General features: G+C 41.1%; 1 protein-coding gene across 1 annotated transcript in view; it reads right to left on the bottom strand.

Moving 5' to 3' along the window:
- Nucleotides 1–757: 757 nt before the first annotated feature.
- GALNT12 (polypeptide N-acetylgalactosaminyltransferase 12) overlaps nt 758–22,103 on the bottom strand; it is a 51,850-nt gene continuing 30,504 nt past the window's right edge. The window contains exons 7-10 of the mRNA XM_071736904.1: nt 21,904–22,035; nt 12,785–12,898; nt 6,418–6,573; nt 758–2,543 (exon numbers count right to left, since the gene is read on the bottom strand). Of these exons, the coding sequence (XP_071593005.1) occupies nt 2,406–2,543; nt 6,418–6,573; nt 12,785–12,898; nt 21,904–22,035 (540 nt within the window). The 3' untranslated portion in view covers nt 758–2,405. The remainder of the gene's footprint in view (nt 2,544–6,417; nt 6,574–12,784; nt 12,899–21,903; nt 22,036–22,103) is intronic.

Here is a 22,103-nt window from a genome sequence, read left to right as displayed (position 1 = left end):
TCCAATTCCAGTGAGTTGAGAACAAAAAATTATATCAATGAGAAAAATTGTAACAATATGGACTAGAAGGCAAGTGGGAGGCATAGACTAGAAGGCATAGGGAGAGCAAGTTGGTGACATTGCTATTTTCATCGTCTGCTTTTGAACTCAACCTAAGGGTGTTTGCCTAGCAAATATTCAACCCAGGGTAGCAGGTTTGCTGGTGCTAAGAAAAAACAGCTCAGCTGCACGTAACTAGAAGCCCAAAACATCAATGCTTCCCTCTAAACAGGTGTAGAGTGGGAAGACATGGAAAGTAATTTCCAATTACTAAGTTTCACCTGTATCCCATCACCTGGTGATGAAGCTGAGATACTAAGAAAACTTCATTGACCATGGAGGTCAATGCCAGTTTTGCCTGTGATTGTAACAGCTGGGCTCTCATTAACCTACTAAGGTAATTCAATCAACACTCATACAGGCAAAGCAGAAATGAACAGAAAAACCTTGCAGTGGTGCTGGAGCTGTCACAGTTCTCTCACACAGCCACCCAGATTTGATTTGTGGCTCCACAAAGTGCACACCACTGCTGCTCTGCTAGCAAGTGAACAGAAGCATTTCTGAGTTCAGGAAAGAAAACCTGAGAGACCATAAAATAAAGCTGTCTTCTCCAAGGTGCTGCAGGGATCAAAGCCTAAGAAAACAGCTAAATGATCAGAAGAGAACTAGTGACTATAAAAAAAAAAAAATCTCATAGCTGCAAAGACAGTTCCCACTCTACTGAATCACAAAATATTTTATTAACTCTAACATGAATTCCATCAGTCCAGCCCCCAGAGACAAAACTTTATAAAGGTGCTGGCAAAAACTTTCCATCTACATGGGTTTAGGAAGACCTTGGATGAACCTACATATGCAACTCCTACAGGCAGAAACCACCCCCCCACATCCTAATCATATAAATTATACACCAAAATGACATGAGCCTATGAGAAATCAAATAAAGGGCTGTACACCCTTTATAGAAAACACAAACAGAGGCAAATAGTGATAGAAATCCTAAACTAAATGAAACAGATTCCAAGCCTTCTGGGGGAAAAAAGGTTGAAATCTTCATGCTTCTACGCATAAGCATAAATCCAGCTGATACAGAAAAACTTCTGAGTTGAAACCATTGAAAATGAGTTGAAACCATTTTAATCAACATTGTAATGATAATGGTCAATGACCAAATACATAGCTATACACACTACTTGTCTGACTGGTAAAACAGATCCCAAACACCAGAGCAGAAAACATCTTGTACTGGTAGAGATTAAACTCCATGTTTTCAATAGGACTATATGTGCTGACATGAACAAGTTACCAGAAAAGGAATTCCCAGACAAAACTGTTAAATCTGAAAGATAATTCTTTTTGTATTAATATCAGCTGCACATCCTAGTAGTTGAAAAACTCTTTTTCTTTATACACTCATTTTTATATGAATCATTTAAACGTTTAAAATTTCATGAAAGGTAACATTTTAGATTCATTTTCTCTAACTCTAATTTTGAAATTTGTCAGAAGAATGATTGCTAGGTCTGATTTTGCAAGTTTTATGCATGTTGAAAATTCACATGATGTTAAAGTTAATTGTGCAGTCTGGGACACAGCCGCATAGCTAGATCCATATGAATCTACATAGCTTTTTCCAGAGCATCACCTTTACAAATTGATGCCTTAATTTTTTAGGAGATGAGAAAAATCCTCATTTGACTCTAAAACCAGACTTTATAGCATGATCAGAAACTCATCAAGTGCCAGGAGCATCTAAAATTGTCACAAGATTCAACGTATAGTATTGAGAAGCATGTGCAATCTGTATCCATCTAGATTGTTATTTGTGCAAAAACGTGCAGACCTGCTCTGCCTCCATGTGCAAATCCACACTGTCATCAGTGAGGTTTATGTGGGAGTCACTTAGGGCAGAATCTGGCCTACACTTACCTTCTTGGTATTTATGAGACAAGAACAATTAATAGCTACTATCTGCTAAAAGGCACAAATGCAGAATGTTTTAGTAGAAAAATAAAAATTTTAAGTTACTGGCAGATAACATTAGTGCAATTATTTCGGCTGCCTTATTTTCACACCGTAGATGAAAAAATTACATTGTAACCTGTGGAAAAAGCCCAAGACACTCCAGAAGAAGTCACATAGCTGCCAAATAAAGAGAAAAGAGGAGCAGACTCTGTGGTGTGATAACCACGGCACTTACTTTATGTAGCTCAGAATGTTTAGTGCTTTTTAACGCTCCAGAAAACAAAATCCAAGGGTTGTAATCTACTTACAGTCCTTTCCATACAAAAATATATCACTTATATGATTCTTTGACTAGAAAGAGAACATTTTCTTCTTCACCTATATCCTAGATGAGACGTGGATCAACTTCTTTCTTTGAAGAACCATTTTTGGTAGTCCGAGTTGGTACACGGTCGTAATAATGGTGCTGGGTTACCACTGTAAGCATTTGATTCTGCTTGTACACATTTCTGGGTCTGTAGATGCAACAAAGTACCGTCCTACAAAAGACAGAAATAATTTTTGCTTTTAAGGCCTTAAAAATTACAGGCATATCACTGTGTTTTAAAAATATCAGGAGACACTTTTAAGAAATAAATATCACACACATCTTCTCTTGGGGCGATTCAGTGAAGTCAAAGTGCCTAGCTTGGAGGTCTCTGAAACTTTATCAAAAGACCCTGCTTTTAAACATACAGTAGTGTTGCTTTAGAGTGATTCATGCCTGTGAAGGATGTGCTAAATTCATTCACTTTCGTTGCCTTTTGTTACTGCACCAGAATACCAGAGAGAGAAAACCAAAGCCAAGTACAGGCATTACTCAAATTCACCACCTTCCTGCATGTAAAATGTAAATGTTGTTAGCTAAGTGCAGATGTTCGATGTATCTCTAAAAAAATAATACTCCCCTTTCTTCACAGGGAATATTTTTAGTGGAAAGGGGAAAATAATCTAAGCCTTTCTCTTGCCTGCAGATGTGTGTGGAATTAGGTTGCTTTGCTGGAGGGCAGCGCCGATGCCTCAGAGGTGTAAGGTCAGACAGGCCTCCACAACCAGATTCCCTGGAGGACATTGAGGCCGCAACCTTCCTATTACAGAAGCCTCCAGGAACATTTTCTTTCCAGTTCACGTTGCTCGCTCCAATCCGGGAACGCTGTCAAGTAGGATGGGGAGCTGCAGAAAGGTGGGGTGTCCAGCTGTGGAGAAGTGCTCTCCTCAGAGACCTTTCCTTCCCAGGGGACATTCCCACATGTAACCATTTTCAAAGCCTCTGACGGCCTCAAGAGAACCCCAACATCTTCTTTCTGAGCATGACTCTGACTTTGAAAGTCTTGGCAGCAATGTTGCACAAACTGTGCCTGGAGCCACAGCCCCTGATGCCCAGCAGTGCCTTGCTCATGGGCTCACTGACAAACTACTCCTGAATGACCCTCCTCCTGAATGACTCAGCGCTGGTGAGGCCACACCTCGAGTCCTGTGTCCAGTTCTGGGCCCCTCAGCTCAGGAAGGAGATCGAGGTCCTGGAGCAGGTCCAAAGGAGGGCAACTGGGCTGGTGAAGGGACTCGAGCACAGATCCTGTGAGGAGAGGCTGAGGGAGCTGGGGCTGTTCAGCCTGGAGAAGAGGAGGCTCAGAGGAGACCTCATCACTCTCTACAACTCCCTGAAAGGAGGGGGTAGCCAGGGGGGGGTTGGTCTCTTTTCCCAGGCAACCCTCAGCAAGACAAGAGGGCACGGTCTCAAGTTGTGCCGGGGGAGGTTTAGGTTGGACATGAAAAAGAATTTCTTTACTGAGAGGGTGATCAAGCATTGGAATGGGCTGCCCAGGGAAGTGGTGGATTCTCCGTCCCTGGAGATATTTAAAAAGAGACTGGATGTGGCACTCAGTGCCATGGTCTGGTAACTGCAGCGGTAGTGGATCAAGGGTTGGACTTGATGATCTCTGAGGTCCCTTCAAACCCAGCCAATTCTATGATTCTATGATTCTTTCCAGCCTGGGAGTTCAAATTTTTGAGTGGGCTAATTGATAACCACCTCAACTTATTTTCGACTCAGTGACTTAGAAGGACTTCATTCTTGTCAGGCGGCTGGGAAGCCTGTTCTAATCTCTGACTATTCTACGTCCATAGGCACAGCTTTTCCAGTGTCTGAAACCTCTCCACACAGAGCAAGAGAAATGCAATACTGACACCTCACTCATCGTTTGCCTTGAATGGTGGGGACTAGAGATTTTGATTTATTGCCATAGAAAAGAGGAACTGTAGCAAAGCAGTACATTCAAATCACATGCAGATACAAACTGATCATGGTAAAGAAAGAGGATTTAGTATCTGAAATCTTAGGAATTATTTTAAAACTTAACAGTTTTATTAAAACAGCAGTGGAAACAGACGTATTCCAAAACTGTGTTTCCTCAACTATTTCCTGAAGTGACTGAGGCTAATTTAGTGTATGCCATCATAGGGATTAATGTGTATGACCTTGAAAAATTTCGTTAAAAGTCAGCATTAAGACTAAAATGTCATTTATAAAGTCAGCATTTTTAATATTTTGTTACTCAGTAACAATGCTCTGAGCTTCAGTCTGAATTAGATTTAGTGAATGGACAGTAGTTTTAATTTCTTTTTCTTTAGAATTTACTCTGCTACCTATGACTGGTGGTAATATCCAAGCATGAAATTTGTCAGTGGTGAAGCCAGCAAAATTTAGATGCATTATGCAGACACATTATGTAAATATACCATTTTGATATATTATGTGACCTTTTCTGTTAGCCAAATAATAACGCTCCAGAACCTGACCAAGGCCATCATTTTTCATCAAATTTATTTTCTCTCGGGCACCCAGGAACTCCTTCAGAGATTAAAAACTACTAAACACAAGATTTTCTAAGATCACATGCTGTGTTTATTAATATACTTCACACTTCTTGGTATTTCCTCCCTCTGGCAGCAGGCACTAAGTTTAAAGAAGAAAGGTACAAATTTGCTGAAACCCCACAGCCAGTAATGTGTGTCCTGTGTAGGGGTGGGAGTAGGGCAGGGGGTATTTTTTGATCACAGAATCATTTTGATTGATAAAGACCTTTATGATCACCAAGTCCAACTGTTAACCTAGCACACTGCCAAGTCCACAACTAAACCGTGTTCCTGAGCACCTAATCTACATATCTTTCTTTTAAATATCTCTAGGGATAATAAAGACTCAACCACTTCCCTGGGCAGCCTGTTCCAGTGCCTGACAACCCTAATATCCAATCTAAACCTTCCTTGGCACAACTTGAAGCTATTTCCTCTTGTCCTGTTGCTTGTTACTAAGGAAAGGAGACTGACCCCCACATGCCTACAACCTCCTCTCAGGTAGTTGTAGATAGCAGTGAGGTCTATCTACCATCAGCCCCCTCTTCTTCAGACTAAACAATCCCAGTTCCCTCAGCCTCTCCTCCTAAGACTTGTGCTCTAGACCCTTCACCAATTTTGTTGTCCTTCTCTGGACACACAGAATTCCTTTTTGCAGTGAGGGGCCCAAAACTGAAAGCAGTACTCAAGGTGTGGCACCACCACTGATGAGTACAGGTAGACAGTCACTTTCCTACACCTGCTGGCCACACTATTTCTCATACAAGCCAGGATGCTCTTGGCCACCTGGGCACACTGCTGGCTCATATTCAGCCAGCAATACCCCCAGGTCTTTTTTCTGCTGGGGAGCTGATCATGGTGCACTGAATTACACAGCTGCACATTACATTGCAGAAAACCTCAGGAAGCACTGCTGGTGCTAACAGGGAAGGTCAAGAAAGATGGTTTTGCAGAGAAGCAGCAGCAGATGCTTGGAAGCACAGAAGACTATGGAGTAATGGTGGTTTGTGAAGCAGCAGGGATACATGGTGGTATAAAATCAGGGAATGAAAAAGACAGCAAAAGGAGGCCAGCCACAAGAATGGCTAAGGAAAGGGTATGAAGACACTTCAGTTCTTGGGAGAAGATGGAAAGGGCAGTATGTGAGCAAGAACTGAGCAGTACATGGAAAGCTCTAGATGTGAACGGGGCAGAGAGAGAGCTCTGACAACCTTTTCGGCTCCTTTGAGGTTAAGAAGGGTGCTTTCCTTCCTCCTGTCTTCCTGTTTTTTAGGCTGCTGTACTCTACCCATGTACTGCTGCTACCCTCTGCCAAAATCAGACACTGAAACCCAGGGTAACATATTTCTACCAGAGATTTATGCTGATATTGTGGCCTGCATGATGTGTGGCCAGAAAGACAAGAAAAAAAAACCCAAAAACAACAAACAAAAGTTCTCCTCCTACACAAACTCTCCCAGCAATTCTCCCTCCTTCCCCCCAAAAAAACCAAACCCAAAACCAACCAGGCACACCTACCTCTCTGAGAATAAATTTCTGGTTTTCTGGAATCCTGTGGACATTTTCTTGACACAAGTGCATTGTCAAGTAGTCAGTTCCTGAATCAACTGCTGCACAGACTTCTGGCTGCCGCGTGTTGTAACGTATTTCATTATGGGATGTGTACTCAAAAAACTACAAATCCAAGAGAAATAACACAGAAAAGTAATGATTTCATATGTACACAAGAAAGCACTTATAAGGAGGATATACTAAAGATACTATAATTAAGTTCGCATATTAAAGTTGCTATTGTGGAGAGAAATTCTGCCAAAAATATCCAAGGATCCTTAACTGCTACCATTTGCTTACTGTTTTACAGAAAATCATTCTCACCACAGCAATGTTTCACTTTGGTAGCACTTAAAAATGTATGTATGCTGAATAAATGCCCTGGAAAGCAGACACTTCAGCATTAAAGAACTTACACATTTTGACAGTAATATTCTACTTTCACATTCTAGATCATCCTTAAAAATAGGATGGAAACTAGTTCATAGCCTGACATTATGCCTTCTTACTTCAGTTGTCACAAAACAATGTTACATTTCATTAAGGAGATGCTTACTGCAAGGTTCAAATGCCCTTTGGTCAAGGTTCATTTCCAGTTACAAAGTACTCAGAATTCATGATGATATTGTACAACATTTTAAGATATTATTTTAAGCAAATCATCTACAACTGCTTTTGAACATGATGAGAACTTTAATATAAAATCAGTTTATTGGCTTTATTTGCTGTGCAATATCCTACAGAGGTGTTCTGAGCATGCTCTGAAACATCTTGGCTTTTATAGCAATTAGAGCTGAAGACTTCCTTAAAATTTTTATATTTATCATGGACACTTTCCAAATTTGGGACTTCATTAAAGTATGGCAGAGTTTGAGATTTCTTTGTAGTTAGCACTCCTGTAAATAATTTAGATTACTATAGTGCACAAATGCAAGTTTCGATATGATTTAGATTATACTCAGTAGGACAGAAGACAATTTTATACACATCAGAAAATTGCTTCTTACGAATAGTGTAGCTGCATTAGTGGAAAGCAATATGAGGATGGTGGAGAGAAAGAATCCTCCTTTGCTTTGTTTCACCCCTGGAGAAAGAGATTGTAAGGCTTTGAGGAGGGCACTGTACCAATTCAGAAATATTGTATATACTTGAATTTATTACAAAAACATCTTTAGCAGCCACCAAAGCTAACTGACCTCGAAAGAAAATCTGGAAATGAGTTTTAAAGTAAAGAGGAAGTCATCCATTTCCAGGTGTAAGAGCTCTGAGCTCTAGTGATGGGAGTTGTTTCATGAGATCTCCTCTGCTCCTCCTTTCACCACAATCAGGAATTTTTCTGCCAAGGTGACTGTCACAGCTTTGCACAGACCAATGCTGTCCACTCTGTCAGCTTGTGGAGCTCCCTGGCTTTTCTTTGGGGAGTGATGTAAGGGAACCTCTCAAAGAACCAACCTGTTCCCCATCATTCTTTTGTGGCAAGCTGCAAAGGGAAGTGTTTCCAGAAAGCTACTCAAGTACCTGCTGATGTAACACCCAGGAGACTGCTTTCCCCTTGAAACCTACGCTAGGACTGTTTCTATGATGTGGGCTGCACTGCCTTTAAAACATTTGCTTTGTGCCAGACAGTTATCATCAGCAGCTACAGTGAAATGCAATACTATTATCACTCTCTTTTTTAAAATTATTATTCTTTCCTGCCCCAGTAGGCAGGGGCTATTCCCTGGCCTTCAGGCTTTAGCTCCCAGGTTCAGTATCTGACTGGCAATGTGGAAATCCTGCTGCTTTGGGCACCACAGTGAGCTGGAACTGGCATTAATTTTAAGCCTATGACTCGTGAATAAAGCAAAAAGCTTCACTCCTGCTTGCCTGTGTCTGGATGGATAGTTTTTTTACAGCTGCCACTTTTACAAGGCCACATTTAAAGCCTTGCTCATTAGTGTATTATATAACATATAATAACTCTTCTTAGCCATTTGTATTCAGTATCAGTGAAAGCCTGGAAGCTGCTGATTGTAGCAGATGCATCAAGAGTTGATGGAGCAGCTTACTAGGTCAGAGCACTCCTTGCTACTGACTTCTTTCCTGAATAGCCTCTCAAGGACTTGATTCCATTTTTGGAGGAGTCGAGCAAATAAAATTGTTCATTTCTGAAAAACATTATGGATTTGGGTTGCAGTATTAACAAATAAGCACTTCTACCTTACTGCTTAATGAACATCATATAGTTCTGTACCCTATATTGTTTCAAACAGAATAAGTACTTCAGACTTTGGGCTTTATCAAGCTCCAGTAATATATGAGCTAAATCTCTTCCTTCTCAAATGCTGAGGTGTTTTTTAGTGCTTTTTCCTTGCCCAGTGGGTTCTGTGGGCAGAAAGGAAGTGGTTTCAAACTGATCCATGGTTCCCTAATTATCAGTCTTACTCAACTACTTTCCTTCAGAGAACCAGTAGATTCCTTCAAGTACTACTAGGAAACTTGATACCTTTTACCCAGTGGCTATCACTTCTGGACAACCTATGGGATACACTTCAGCTGCATCATTGCCCTGTGGTACAAGGCATAGAGACAAATTCTAGCTACCTCACCAGACCCCAAAACACACTCTCATCCCTCTCTGTGCCTAGCTACTCCTCACCTGCACACAGGACTAAGTTTGGACTTGACAGGTACTTTCTGTAATAGAGAATTGGTGGCAAGGTTACTGCAAATGGGAATAGTGGGGGGCTACTGTCAGAGTGGGCTGCTCAATGGTTTCCCATCCTCTTACCATGCCAGCTTGGCTTCTTGCCATCAGATGTTAAGTCCCTTCTGCACTGCATCCCATGACAGCAAGAAGGTATGGGATTTACTGGTGTTGAATTTCAAAGCCTTTTATTCTCATCTACGGGGGCAGACACTTCCACAGAACATCAGCAGTCTGAAATGCAAGCACTGACTAGCCTGTGTTTTGCATATTTTCTGTATTTCTCCCATATACACTCAACTTCTGTCACTTCAGCAATATCCTCCTTCTTGCTATAATGAAGATGGTAATTTTGATTAACCCACAGTTAGCTTTCTTACTGCTTACACAACAGTAATTCAAAAGGACTAAAGGGAATCCTCTCGCTTACACCATGGATTCAAGGAAAAATAGAAGCAAAATATGAGTGACCTCAGCTTTCTGAGAGTAGTTTTACCTACTAAGGCAGGTGCTGGGACCTATAAATAATTGAGAGCAGAGACCTTTCTCCTCTCAGCACCATGCACACAGATATTCAGAGGTCACTTTAACTGCAGCTTTGCTTCTGATGAAAAGAGCTTTTGCAGTTGTCCCCTACATAAATGGCCACCTGCCACTAGCATATCATGCCAGAGGGTGGGTGTACTGGAGTGTAAGACACATATGGCCGACCAAGTTAACCTTTATTAATGTTAAATCCTATCAAGATATTTTTGGAGAATAACTTTACTGAGCTGTTCACTGGAGAATAAACTTCATTCATTCCTTTATGCCATGGGATGGTGTGAATGTGCAGCAGGCAGTACTATTTGAGGAAGAAAGTCATCAAAGCCAAACATCACAGAAAAGAAAATGTTAAATAGCATGGAATGGAGAAACCAGAGCTGTCTGTGAAATGCAGTGTGAGGCAGGGGACTGGAGTGAAGATTTGTGATGTGGGTTTGCTGCTACAGCTGTGTATAGGTAATGAGTATAGTGGTGAAAGCAAATCAGAGGAGAGCAGGCAGATCTTGGGATTAGGATGGCAGATTGCCTTCCAAGGACAAAACAGAAGTTAAGGGCTTCTTATTGTCAGCAAACATCTGTGATACTCTGCTGTAAAATGTCTTACTCTCCTTAGCATTGATACAACTAGACGATGACCAACCTTGTCATTATCAGTTTCACCACCTGACTTCCACTTCCCATCTCACTTGGGCTTCCACATCTTATTTTATGCTCTCTCTGTTTCTCCACTTGCAGCTCTTATTGCTGTCCATTTCCTCTCTTGCAGCTACTACCTGTTACCCATACTCATGCCCTAAAATGCCAACTTGTATCTCTGCTCCCATGTTCAGACCCCCTGCCCCTTCCCACTAAAGGGTTTTCCAGTGATTCTGCTAGTTCAATGCTCCCTCCCTGTAGTTCCTCACTACTCCTTCCTATGTCACACATGCCCTGCTCTTCACTTTTTGCTCTACCTCTGTGCCAAACATCTTCTGGCCTCTGTCACCTTGGTCCCCATTCTCTGGCTCCTGTCAGCCCTCCCATACCTATGGCCTGTTTCAGTAATACTGTTTTGCCTATTTCCTCCACTTGGCCTTCCATCCTCAGGCTCTGCAGTTCTCTTGTGTTATCTTATCTTATATTTTCCTTTATCAGCTTATTTGCAGTCAGGGAGTTCCTTCATTTCTCCTTGCTTGGGCTGCCTGGATGCCAGCAGAGGGAGCAAGAATTGCACAGCTCCCAGAGCATCCCAGAGCTATCACTGCCACTCAGATGCCTCGCAGCATCAGCAGAGACATAAGAGCATTAACATCCACTGATGTGGTATCTTTGCAGTAAATTCAGTTCATCTTTTAGTGCTAGCTAAACAAAGGATAACTGTAAAAATTTAATCTCTTGACAATCCATCTCTGAATTGTTTTCACTTGTTCTCGTTTTCACCTTTTAACCCATGCCTTTATTTTTTGTTGGTAGAAGGGATAAATTTTAAATAAACATTTCTGCTCAAAGAAACACCAAACGATTCAACCTCTGTCTGTAATCTGTAACTCAAGGAAAAAGAATTCTCTAGATCCCTTTTGTGTGTGAGCATTTAATCCCATACATGAAATACTTCTTAATCTACAAAAGAAATCAACTCTTCTTCATAACAAAGTGGCTTAACTATGTTATCTGATTATTAGGTGTAAAGAAGTATCTTTAACTTGGGCATGGAGCTGAACTGAGGCAGTAAAATGGGTTGGCGTGCTATGGCTTAACATGCGTGGCATAGATCTGTCAGTATCAAGATCCTTTAGATTTTCTGAAGCAAGATTCTCCTACTGGCTTCCCCTGCCCCCAGGACAGAAACATCAGGAAAAATATGCTATAAAGCAGGCACAAACTACTACATTATACTAAATAATACTTCTCATACTTAAGGCAATAAACCTGCTTTCATAAACAAATACACTACCATTTAAGATCTGAAGCACAGTGCTTAGACTGTGTTGTTTGGTCTCCTATTCTCAATTAAAATGCAATTCATATTAGAAGGCTTTTCCTCAATACAGACTTGTTTTTCACTCCTTAAGCTTTTATAGTTTTTTAAAAGCAGAGTTCATAAGATAACAGAACTCTGCTTATCTACCTTGTCTTCGATTATTTTCCAAACTTCTTTTTTCTTTCCTAACAGAATGTTTGGATTAATTTCCTTTAAAAAACCCCAAACAAACAAACAAAAAAAAAGACCCAAACAAAAAAACCCAAAACCAGTTAAGCCACTCAAACCATCAGTGGTTATGTACTTACTCTCAACAATGCCCTACATATTTCTCCACCCTTCCCCACTAGGCACATATAGTCTAATCTGGGTTAGAACTCAGAGGTCAAGCTAGATAAGCAAGTACATGGTACATGGCACAAATCAAACACCAAACCTCAGTTCCAGAAGGTGGACACTCAAAACAGCCTTTGCAGATTGGTGCATGGTACCTCACACCACCTTTATCACAACACAGAGAGCTTTTTGGGTATCCTAAGTAACCACTGCTGCAGACCATTTCAGTCAGCATGGAGAAAAACAGAAGGAAGCATTCTCAGCTTCAGAAGTTAAAGCCAAGACAGCAAGAATGAAAGTGTAAGAGGGGATTCCTGCTCTCCAGGATTCTGGACCAAAAGCCCAGGAGGACATTTCTGTAGAGTGGAGTAAATGAGAAGATTCCATCCAGAAAGTCCTGTGTGGTTAGACAAGAAGAGGCACAATGACAGACCCTGGCAGAACTAGGTGAGATTTGCAATGTTATTAAGGGCTTTGGAGACACAGACAGACAAAAACTGGCTGGAAGATGAGAAAACACTGGCCTACAAGTGCTATAGCTGCATTGCTGTGCTATTAACCTCTGCTAATGAGCTCTGTGTAAAGACATAATTATGTATGAGTTCTCCAGTCTGGGTAGACACATCTTCAGAATGAAGAAAATCTGCCCTGAAGATACACCAAAATTAAAAACATTCAGTGCAAGAATCAAAAATAGAACTAAGACCACCTCACTGTGGCAATACACTTTCAAAGCCCTACTGCAATGCATCAGCCGTGCTTTTTCACATTAAAACTATAGTAAAAATTATAATGATGACTCTTACCTGATTTTGTCCCATGCCATGGCATGGGTACAGTATGATCCTGTGTCCAGTTACTTGATGTTCACTTGGAGGATTATAGTCAAAACAGAAGTTAGCCATTCCTTTACTCTTCAGCTAATCAAAACAAAAGAATGTTTTGAAGTATTAATCTAAAGCAAGAATAGATGCTGTAGTCACTTTACACCCATCCTGCCAGGCTGTGAGGTTTCTATCGCAGAACTGGTGCAAGTTAACTGACTCTCTGACTTATGTGAAATAAAACTGCTGGGACCATCCTGACTTTGGGCATTCAAGCAGCCAGACATGATGGCTTCCCCTAGGAATGACACTATGTATTTGCAAATGAAGTAGGTAGGAACTATGAAAAGCTGTGTTGAAACCAATAAGCCAGCAACTCATGCAGAACAAAAGTCTGCTATGTCTTTTTTTCCCCCAGGATCTACTTGTTCAATTTTCTTATGAAAAGAAGACTACATACTTTTCTCAGTTTGTCAAATGGGAGATGTTAGAAGGATTTGTTCTCAAAAGGACTTCAGTACTCTCTTGAGGATGAGCAAGCAGACAGATTTTAAGACCAAATATAATGAAAATAGGTCAGATATATCTTTTGGAAGAGACACTAGCAATATTAAACTTCCTTTACTGGTGTTGCTGATCTCTGACACAATAGGTCCATAATTTTAGATTATATATTTGAAATATAACCTGATAACATCAGGCTAATTAACAAAGATTTGCATTTAATTATTCAGGAGGCAAAACCAACTCAAAATAAGTTAAACAAGTATTACCCATTTACCAAATTCAAAATGACACAGCAAAACAGGCTCTGTAAACATAGGTTCAAGCTGAATTCCCCTGTTACTGAGTTGCAATTGTATCACAGACAAAAAGAATAAGCACAGTAAATCTCAGAACAATTACTTCAGCAAGGTGTAATTTCACTGCTCCTCCCTAGCTGTCACACTTGTATCGTCAGTTCTTAATACAGAGAATGAAGGGATCCTGTAGAAGGCCAAATCCAAACAAACAAGACAAACCCCAGAGGACACAGACCCACTAAAGAGCAAACCATACAAGCTGGAAAATTAAATACTTCTGTTCTACGTCTATTTTGCTTTCCCAGCTTCTTAATTTTATTGCTACCTGACATCTTCTTTCCACTGCTTTCTGCCTACTCCCACTGAAAGACAACCAGCTCCTCAGCACTCTGCATGCCTGGGCTGTCAGCCCAAGGCAACAGCAATACCCTGGGGACTGGGGTGGACCACTGAGCTGCCACAGCTTGGGGCCCCTTGCAGGGCTGTGAGGCTCTGTAAAAATGTAGGACTGGAGCCCTTATCCTGACAGTCTTTGTCTCTTAATTCCTCTCCAAGTATGTTTTCACTATGCATTTGGTGCAATTTTTCAGAACAGAATAAACAAACATCTGAATTTGGTGTATGATAAAATTCATCCTCAGTTTTACTGTTCAAGTTTACCAGAAGCAAAATAACCCCCCTGGGTACCCTTTCTACAGAAAGCACTGGTGGATGTGATGGGAACACACTAGACCTCTGCACCCTTCACAACCTGTCAAAAGAAGACATGTTGTTTACCTTTGAAACACTAGGCAAGAATTGCACTCAAAAACACCACTAAAGAAAAGTGTCTTTTACAGAAGATTTTTAACACTACTAACTCCCCTACACACATTAAGCAATGCACAAATACACACAACAGAACAAAATCTGTGTAAAAGATTACTAACTTAAGCTTCATTCCAGATGGTTTAAAACTGAGCCTGTACTCCCAGGATGCTGCCATGTATGTGTTCTCATTTTTCATCCATAAAAGCCTGTGATACATGCAGACATATTCATAGACATACAGGGTCTGTATTTCAATCTGGGTCTTTTAGTTTGTTTTATCAGATTTCAGTGGGCATTCTTTTATACCCATACTTCACCAGGAAGCTTAGTGGATAAGATATTCAAGAACTAATTTGTGGGAATAGTGGATACTTAACTGTTAAATGACCTGATCTGAAAACGACAAAGATTTAAAAAGAATCGGACTCGAGAATCTGATTGCAGCACCATTTATGAAAAAAATACAAAATAAAATAAAACAAAATCCACCCTCTGTTCTGAGAATGTGTGAAAGTAGTATTTATTTCCTTGTTAAATGAGAATACCCAGTTTAAATTCCTTTTGCATGCAACAAACTATCAAAACAGTAATCATCCATTAAGTTCAGAGCTATCTTTGTTTCCCACATCCACCATAAACAAGTCATGCAACAAGAACAAAATTTTCTACGTGACTTACCTTAATTCTTTTGCAGAATGCTGCATTAGAGAAACAGAAGCAAGAAATAATGTTGATCACCTTGCCATTAAAACATAGTTCTATACCAAAAAACTCTGCCTATGCAGGATTACTGGCCATGCCTTTCTACAATGTTTCCCTCCTACTCAAACATTGCAGATTTATTCTACAATGACACTTAATGTGCCTTCTACTCTGTTTGGAGGCTGGGACAGGTAATAAACAGCAAACACTGAGATATTCACCTCAGAACTTTATCTCTTATTGCTCGGAGAAAGGTAAGTTTGTTGTTTCCTAACATCTGGACACTTGCATACAACAAACAATACAGAGGGCATTCTGTAAACACTTCTTAGGTTTTGGGGTTTTTAAAAATAAAATCTATTTCACATAACTATAAGCAAAGTATCAACAAGTTTTTTGACAATAAAGCTTGATTACATTAGTGATAAATATGACCAGTGATAATATAGCCAACCTTCCTCTTAATTCACAAAATAGGACAGAATCCTCTTTTTGCCACCACAGTGGCATTGGTTCGGGGCTAGGATTGGGGTTTAGAGGGTAAGGGGCTGGAGGTTAGGGTTAGGTCTTAGGGCTAGGTAAGGGATTGAATTTATGGGTTAGGGCTAGGCTTGAGAACACACAGGCACATCTCAAGTGACAGTGTGTTCAGTTAAAATTAATATCAAAGATTCAAATTTCTCCCACTTTCTTTAAATGTCTGCCTCACGTTTTCAGAGGCTGCAGCAGTCAATGGACTGCTGCACATTTTCCTGTGATGGACATCAGATTACAAGGTCTAGTCAGCCATAGCCTTGAATCTCATGTGACAGATGTGCAAATTGTATTATAATGCAGTTTTAGAGTTATCCCCTAGAAGAGGCTGTTTGTGCCTGACATCTCTGAGAACTCTCAGGACTTTTAACACCAGACACTGTGTTCTGGTCTTCTGCTTACAGATCTTCAGCCATAGGGCTAAGACCTCTTCTTCTCTAAGCCTGTCCATATATAACTTGTGGTATTTAGATAATTTACAGAATGGTCTCTTTCATGTCACAGCCAAACAAAATTCTTCCTCATTTTAAAGGCTTAAAATATTTCTTCCTCGTTTTTTAAGGTTATATCTGGTCTATATTAAAAGACAAATATAACTAAGCATTTATAAACTCATTGAAGACGAGATGGTTTTGGGGAAAAAAGTGGGAGGAAGCCACCAACAGAAAAATAAAAGTTTTTGATCTCCTATTTGTTTCAGTCAGTCATAGACACTTTAAAGAATAGGTGGTGGAAAGAGCCATCACCTAGAAAGGCACAACAGGTATCTATCAACTTAGTTGCTTCACATTCAGGTGGAAGAAAGATCAGCTAGAGACTGAGAAGAACAAAGAAAAACCCATATCAGAACATAATAGGGTCAAACTGCCAAGTGATCGAACCTCAGAACCTGGAATGCCAGCTATATGCAGTACACTTTAAAGAGGAGAGGAACCCTGACTGTTCATTTGCTTTAGACAACTGGATGAGATCTAGATGGAATAGACATCTTTACCTGGCTGCACAAGGCAGTAATGTCACAGTATTAATATTACACACAAGCTGGCTCAAAGTGCTTAATGGTGCCCACACCATCCTTTCCCAGGAAAGCTAAGATCTGTAAGCAGGACTACTCTGGGCTGTCTAGGCAGGCAAACTGCAGAGTGCACAGACCTGGAGTTGGGGTCTTTTCAAGATTTCACACCCACCAAAGCACTTACTTAAGGGTATATTAAAGGATGGCCGTATCAGCTGCTATACAAGAGAAGCATCAATGCTCTATGCAAGAATCCAAAAGGGATTATCAGCCTTTCCAGAAACACTGACTATATTAATAATACTGTTCTATCCCACTAAGTGCATACCAGCTTCATGCCCATAAAATCAAATAAAAAATCACAACCCAAGAAAACCTAAAACATAAAAATGTTTAGCTCATATTCTCCACAACATTCCAAAGCTGCATGGAGCTCAAAGACCAGAAACACACAGCATGTACAGCTCCCAGAGCACTGTGTGCTTTAAAAATGGCCACTGCTTGAAGTAAGCAAGGAGATAAGAGTCACACAGCCACAGAATGGTTAGGGATGGAAAAGGGGCCTTTAAAGACCATCTAGGGCATCTTCCATTTGATCCCGTTGCTCAAAGCCCCATCCAAACTGACCTTGAGCACTTCTTCCACTGCCCTGCCATCCTCATTATAAAAAATGTCTTCCTTGTAAGATTAACCATGCCTATGGTCTATCTTATATACTATGCCCATGCTTCTATCCTATGCTCCTACTCTGTCTTTTGAGGTGTCCTGAGAAGAAATTTAATGCACTTTCATTTAGAAATCTAGGAGCTTCTAGTTTACCTTGCTTTAATATGCCACTGCACAAAACAATACTGAGAGTTCAGAGGGGAAGTTGGATTAACCTCTCCAGATTTTCTCTGCTCTTTCATTAAAATAGTTATTAGAAACTTATTATGTGCTCCTAGCAAATAAGCTGTGCAAAAGAGGGAACAGCCCCCGAAGCTGCTGAAATTTGTATTTTAAGTTGACCATGCAGTTATCTTTGTATCTAATGCTACTGTCTCACACATCAATATTTTCCTAAATTTTGAAATGGCCTCTGTAACCTTATGTTTGAAATGTTTATGTTTTGAACTTCACTGTTCAGTACTGGAACTTTTATGACAAAATCTGACTCATGTTAAAAAATATTCTATGAACAAGCACACTCATACTATTGATAGTACTAGTTCTCAAAGTATGAGATTGTTAAGAGTACTGAGTGAAATCAGTGGTGTCATTCCAAGTTTATTGATACTACATGGTTTTGGCATGAAGTGTACTAGTTTTATTAGTAAGGAGACGTATATCCCTCATTTCTAGGCCTCAGGCAATTTATAAGAATGGAAACATAGCTCAGGCAAAAATATTTGAAATTCTGCATGTTTCAATACAGTTTCAGGCAGCTAACCTTTTAGACAGCCAAGCTCAGTACAGTACAGTACTAAGTACTTACAGACAGTAAAAGTTTATCTGTGTATCAGAAGAAAAAATTTAGCACAAATGTCCTGATTGTCAGTGTATGGCATTAAGTGGTGCCCAGTAATTCTTGCATTTATTTCAGCAACATAAGGCTGACCTATGGGTAATCTTAGATTTTTCAGCTTCAGCATAAAGATTTTCAAGGGAGGGAGAACCCCCCCTATAACTCTGCAATGTCTTCAAGCAAGTCAAGCTGTTAACAAAGCTGACTCTTTTAAACACTATTTTTGCACACCAAAAAAGCACGAACATAGTTAAGGCAGGAGTGAAGAACACAGTCAATGATTCATTGAAGTTAGCAGATGGGACTCAATATTCACAAATCAGTTGCATCAGGAGGTGTCATTTTTGCACCGTCACTTTCTTAGAGTACCATTGTACTTTAATCACACTTTAAATTCTTCCTGCCAAAAAAACGGTGTATTCTTATTATGCTCACAACTAGATGACAGCAGTTAAGAATTTTTTTTTTTAGAGAGATATATAAAGCTCACTGAAATTACACCGCAGATAACTCAAGAGGCTCCGAACAAGAAATATCTCTAGGAATTGTCAACACGTTTCCTGAGGATGAGACGTGCAGTTAAATAATGGAAGAAACTGCACAAATCCCTTCAGCCCCCCAGTGAGGGAAGTGAAGCACTGAGGTGCTGCTGCTGCCAGTCTGAGCTTTCTTTTGGAGGGTTGAGAATGGAAATGGGTGGAAGGGTAAGGTTACTGAAATGCTCCTGGAAGGTAAGCCTTGCAATATCTAACTGCTTTGTTTCTGACCTCGTCACTTAGTGATCCCCCCCAAAACAACAAAAAATGAACCAATGTTGCACTAGGGGCTGTTCAAGGTACCGGGTAATGGTGATAACCCTTTCATGCTAGTGATCACATAGAGATATCAACCCCAGTGCAAGCTCTCAGACAAATGAAGGAGGGTAGATACTCTCTCTGAGGTTCCTACAGGCTTTGCTGCCAACAGATGTGCTCCCTTATGGGAGCTCCTATAGCTCCCTGAGGGAAACCATAGCATTTCTACATTTGGATCTTTTTTGGTCAAAAGGTAACAAAGCTACTGGGGGGAGACACGGTTCCTTGATCTTTTGTATGCCCAGTGATAAGGTTTTCTTTCACCCAAGGACAGTCATCTGAGACTGAGTAACTGGAGTTGACAGCAAGACAAGACTGCTCTGATATAGAATGGATGTAATGCATCAATGTGGGAATGCAGCTTAGCTAGATCTGCAGGGTGATCAAGTTACTAGCAAAAGTACTTTTAAGTCACGGGGCACTGGTAATCAGGAAGGTATTTTATACATAACTAAAGGTGTCTTCCCAGCAGGACCTGTAGCTGCAGATACCTGCTGATTTTTCAGAGGAAGCAGGTATTTACTGCATCATCTCTACCTTCATCCCTTCCAAATGAGACTACAGTAATGTGATACACATGGAACTCTAGTTTATATTTATCTGTAAGTTGCAAAGAGCATAGAAAGTTGTCAACTTGAGTGTTCAGCATCCTGAGCTGGAAGATAAGGATGGAGAGCAGAACAACCCCCCCACAACCCAGGAGGAAGTAGTTAATGTTCTGCTTCTGCACCCAGACACCCATAAGTCTATGGGGCCAGATGGGATTCATCCAAGAGTACTGAGGGAGCTGGCAGGGAAGCTCCCTAAGCCTCTCTCCATCATTTATCAACAATCCTGGTCATCAGGGGAGGTCCCAGATGACTGGAGGGTGGATAACGTGATGACCACCTACAAGAAGGGCCAGAAGGAAGAACCAGGAAACTAGAGGCCTTCCAGACTGACCTCTGTACCGGGAAAGATCATGGAGAGGATCACCTTGAGTGAGCTCTCACAGCAAGTACAGGGCAACCAACATATCAGGGGCAGCCAGAATGGGTTTATGAAAGGGAGGTCTTGCTTACCCAACCTGATCTCTTTCTATGACCATTTGACCTGCCTTCTGGATGAGTGGAAGGCTCTGGATGTTGTCTGACTGGACTTCTGTAAGGCCTTTTACACCGTCCCCCACAGCATTCTCTTGGAGAATGCTGGTGAATTGTGCACAGACAAGTGTATTCTTCACTGGGTAAAAAACTGGCTGGATGTCCATGCTTAAAGAGATGGGATTAATGGGGTCAAATCTAGTTGGTGGCCAGTCACTAGTGGTGTCCCTCAGGGATCAGTTTTGGCACCAGACTTGTTTAATTTCTTTATCAATGATCTGGATGGGGGGATTGAGTACACCTTCACTAAGTTTGCAGATGACATTAAATTGGGTGGTAGTGTTGATCTGCTTTAAGGTAGGAAAAGATCTGCAGAGGGACCTGGACAGACTGGATTGATGGGCCAAGAGAAGTTGTATGAGGTTCAATAAGGCCACATGCCAGGTCCTGCACTTCAGTCACAACAACCCCAGGCAATGCCACAGGCTTGGGGAAAAGTGGCTGGAAAGCTGCCCAGAAGAAAAGGACCTGGGAGTGCTGGTGAGCTGGAGAGCTCAACATGAGCCAGCAGTGTGCCCAGGTGGCCAAGAAGGCCAACAGCACCCTGGCTTGTGTCAGGAATACTGTGGCCAGCAGGAGAAGGGAAGTGATCGTGCTCCTGTACTCAGCACTGGTGAGATCGTACCTGGAGTACCAGGGTGGGGCTGCACCTTGAGTGCTGTGTTCAGTTTTGGGCCCCTCTCTGCAAGGAGGAAACTGAGGTTCTGGAACATGTCCAGAGGAGCTACCAAGCTAGTAAGGGGCCCAGAGAACAACTCATAAAAGGAGTGGCTGTGGGAACTGGGCATCTTTAATTTTGAGGAGGCTGAGGGGGGAGCTCACTGCCCTCTACAGCTACCTGAAAGGAGGTTGTAGGGAGGTGGGTGCTGACCTCTTCTCCCAAGTGAATAAGGACAGGACCAGAGGAAATGGTCTGAAGCTGTGGCAGGGGAGGTTTAGATAAGGTATTAGGAAGAATTCCTTTACTAAAAGAGTGGTCAGGCACTGGAACATCCAGCCCAGGGAGGTGGTTGAGTCACCATCCCCAGAAGTATTTAAGAATCATGTAGATGCGGCACTCCAAGGCATAATCTGTATTTCAAGACTGAGATTGTAGGGGGTTTGTTTTTGTTGTTGTGTATGTATATGGTGGGACTCTGTGATCTTGGAGGTCCTTTCCAACCACAACTGTTTTATGATTCTGTGATTTTGATATCTAACCAGGGAAAACTTCTTCTGAACGTATGCTGGGTTAAAGTGACTTCCAGATTAAAAACTGTATGTTGGCTTTGACACAGAGAATCCTGTATGATCTGGGATCACATTGTACCAGCTCTCCTTCCCATCATCAGAGCACCATTGTTTTCATCAGATAAAATCTGCAAAGATGGGTTTCAAAGCACATTCATTCCATTTTCAACTCAACAACTAAAAACTAAAACACTTTGTTACTCCCTTTTTTCACTATGCAACATTTCAAGAAATAAAAACATCAATCTTTTCTGCCTTTAACACTCCTAATATGTCACTTGGAAGGTGTAACTCATGGCAATGTTACCTGTTCTCCTATCCTGTCACAGAAGGCCTTCATAAGCAGCAACGTCTAGAACATAGCTTCTGATAGAAACCATTTTAAACCATACCAATGGTAACTGAATTAAAAATCCCAAACTAATTTTGGCATAAAAATAAATTTGTATTGAGCTGGTAGGAGAGCTCTGAGAACAGCAAGGAGGCCCATTCTCAGCAGCCACATACCATTCCGAAGAAACCTGGTCTGTCCTCAGGTACATGAAGCTCTGGGTACACATTCTCCAAGAACCATTTAAAGTCCTTACATTTCAGTTTCTCTCGGAGGAGTCTCCTTTCTGTCACGTCTCCATATGGTTCCTGAAAGAGAAAGGAGAAAAAAACAACACAAAACAAAAAACAAACCCCAAATACATTAAAAAACTCCA

Source organism: Heliangelus exortis, chromosome 2, assembly GCF_036169615.1.
Source record: "Heliangelus exortis chromosome 2, bHelExo1.hap1, whole genome shotgun sequence".
Lineage (NCBI taxonomy): Eukaryota > Metazoa > Chordata > Aves > Apodiformes > Trochilidae > Heliangelus > Heliangelus exortis.
The sequence above is the reverse complement of the archived record's forward strand: the minus strand, read 5'-3'. Positions and strand labels throughout refer to the sequence as shown.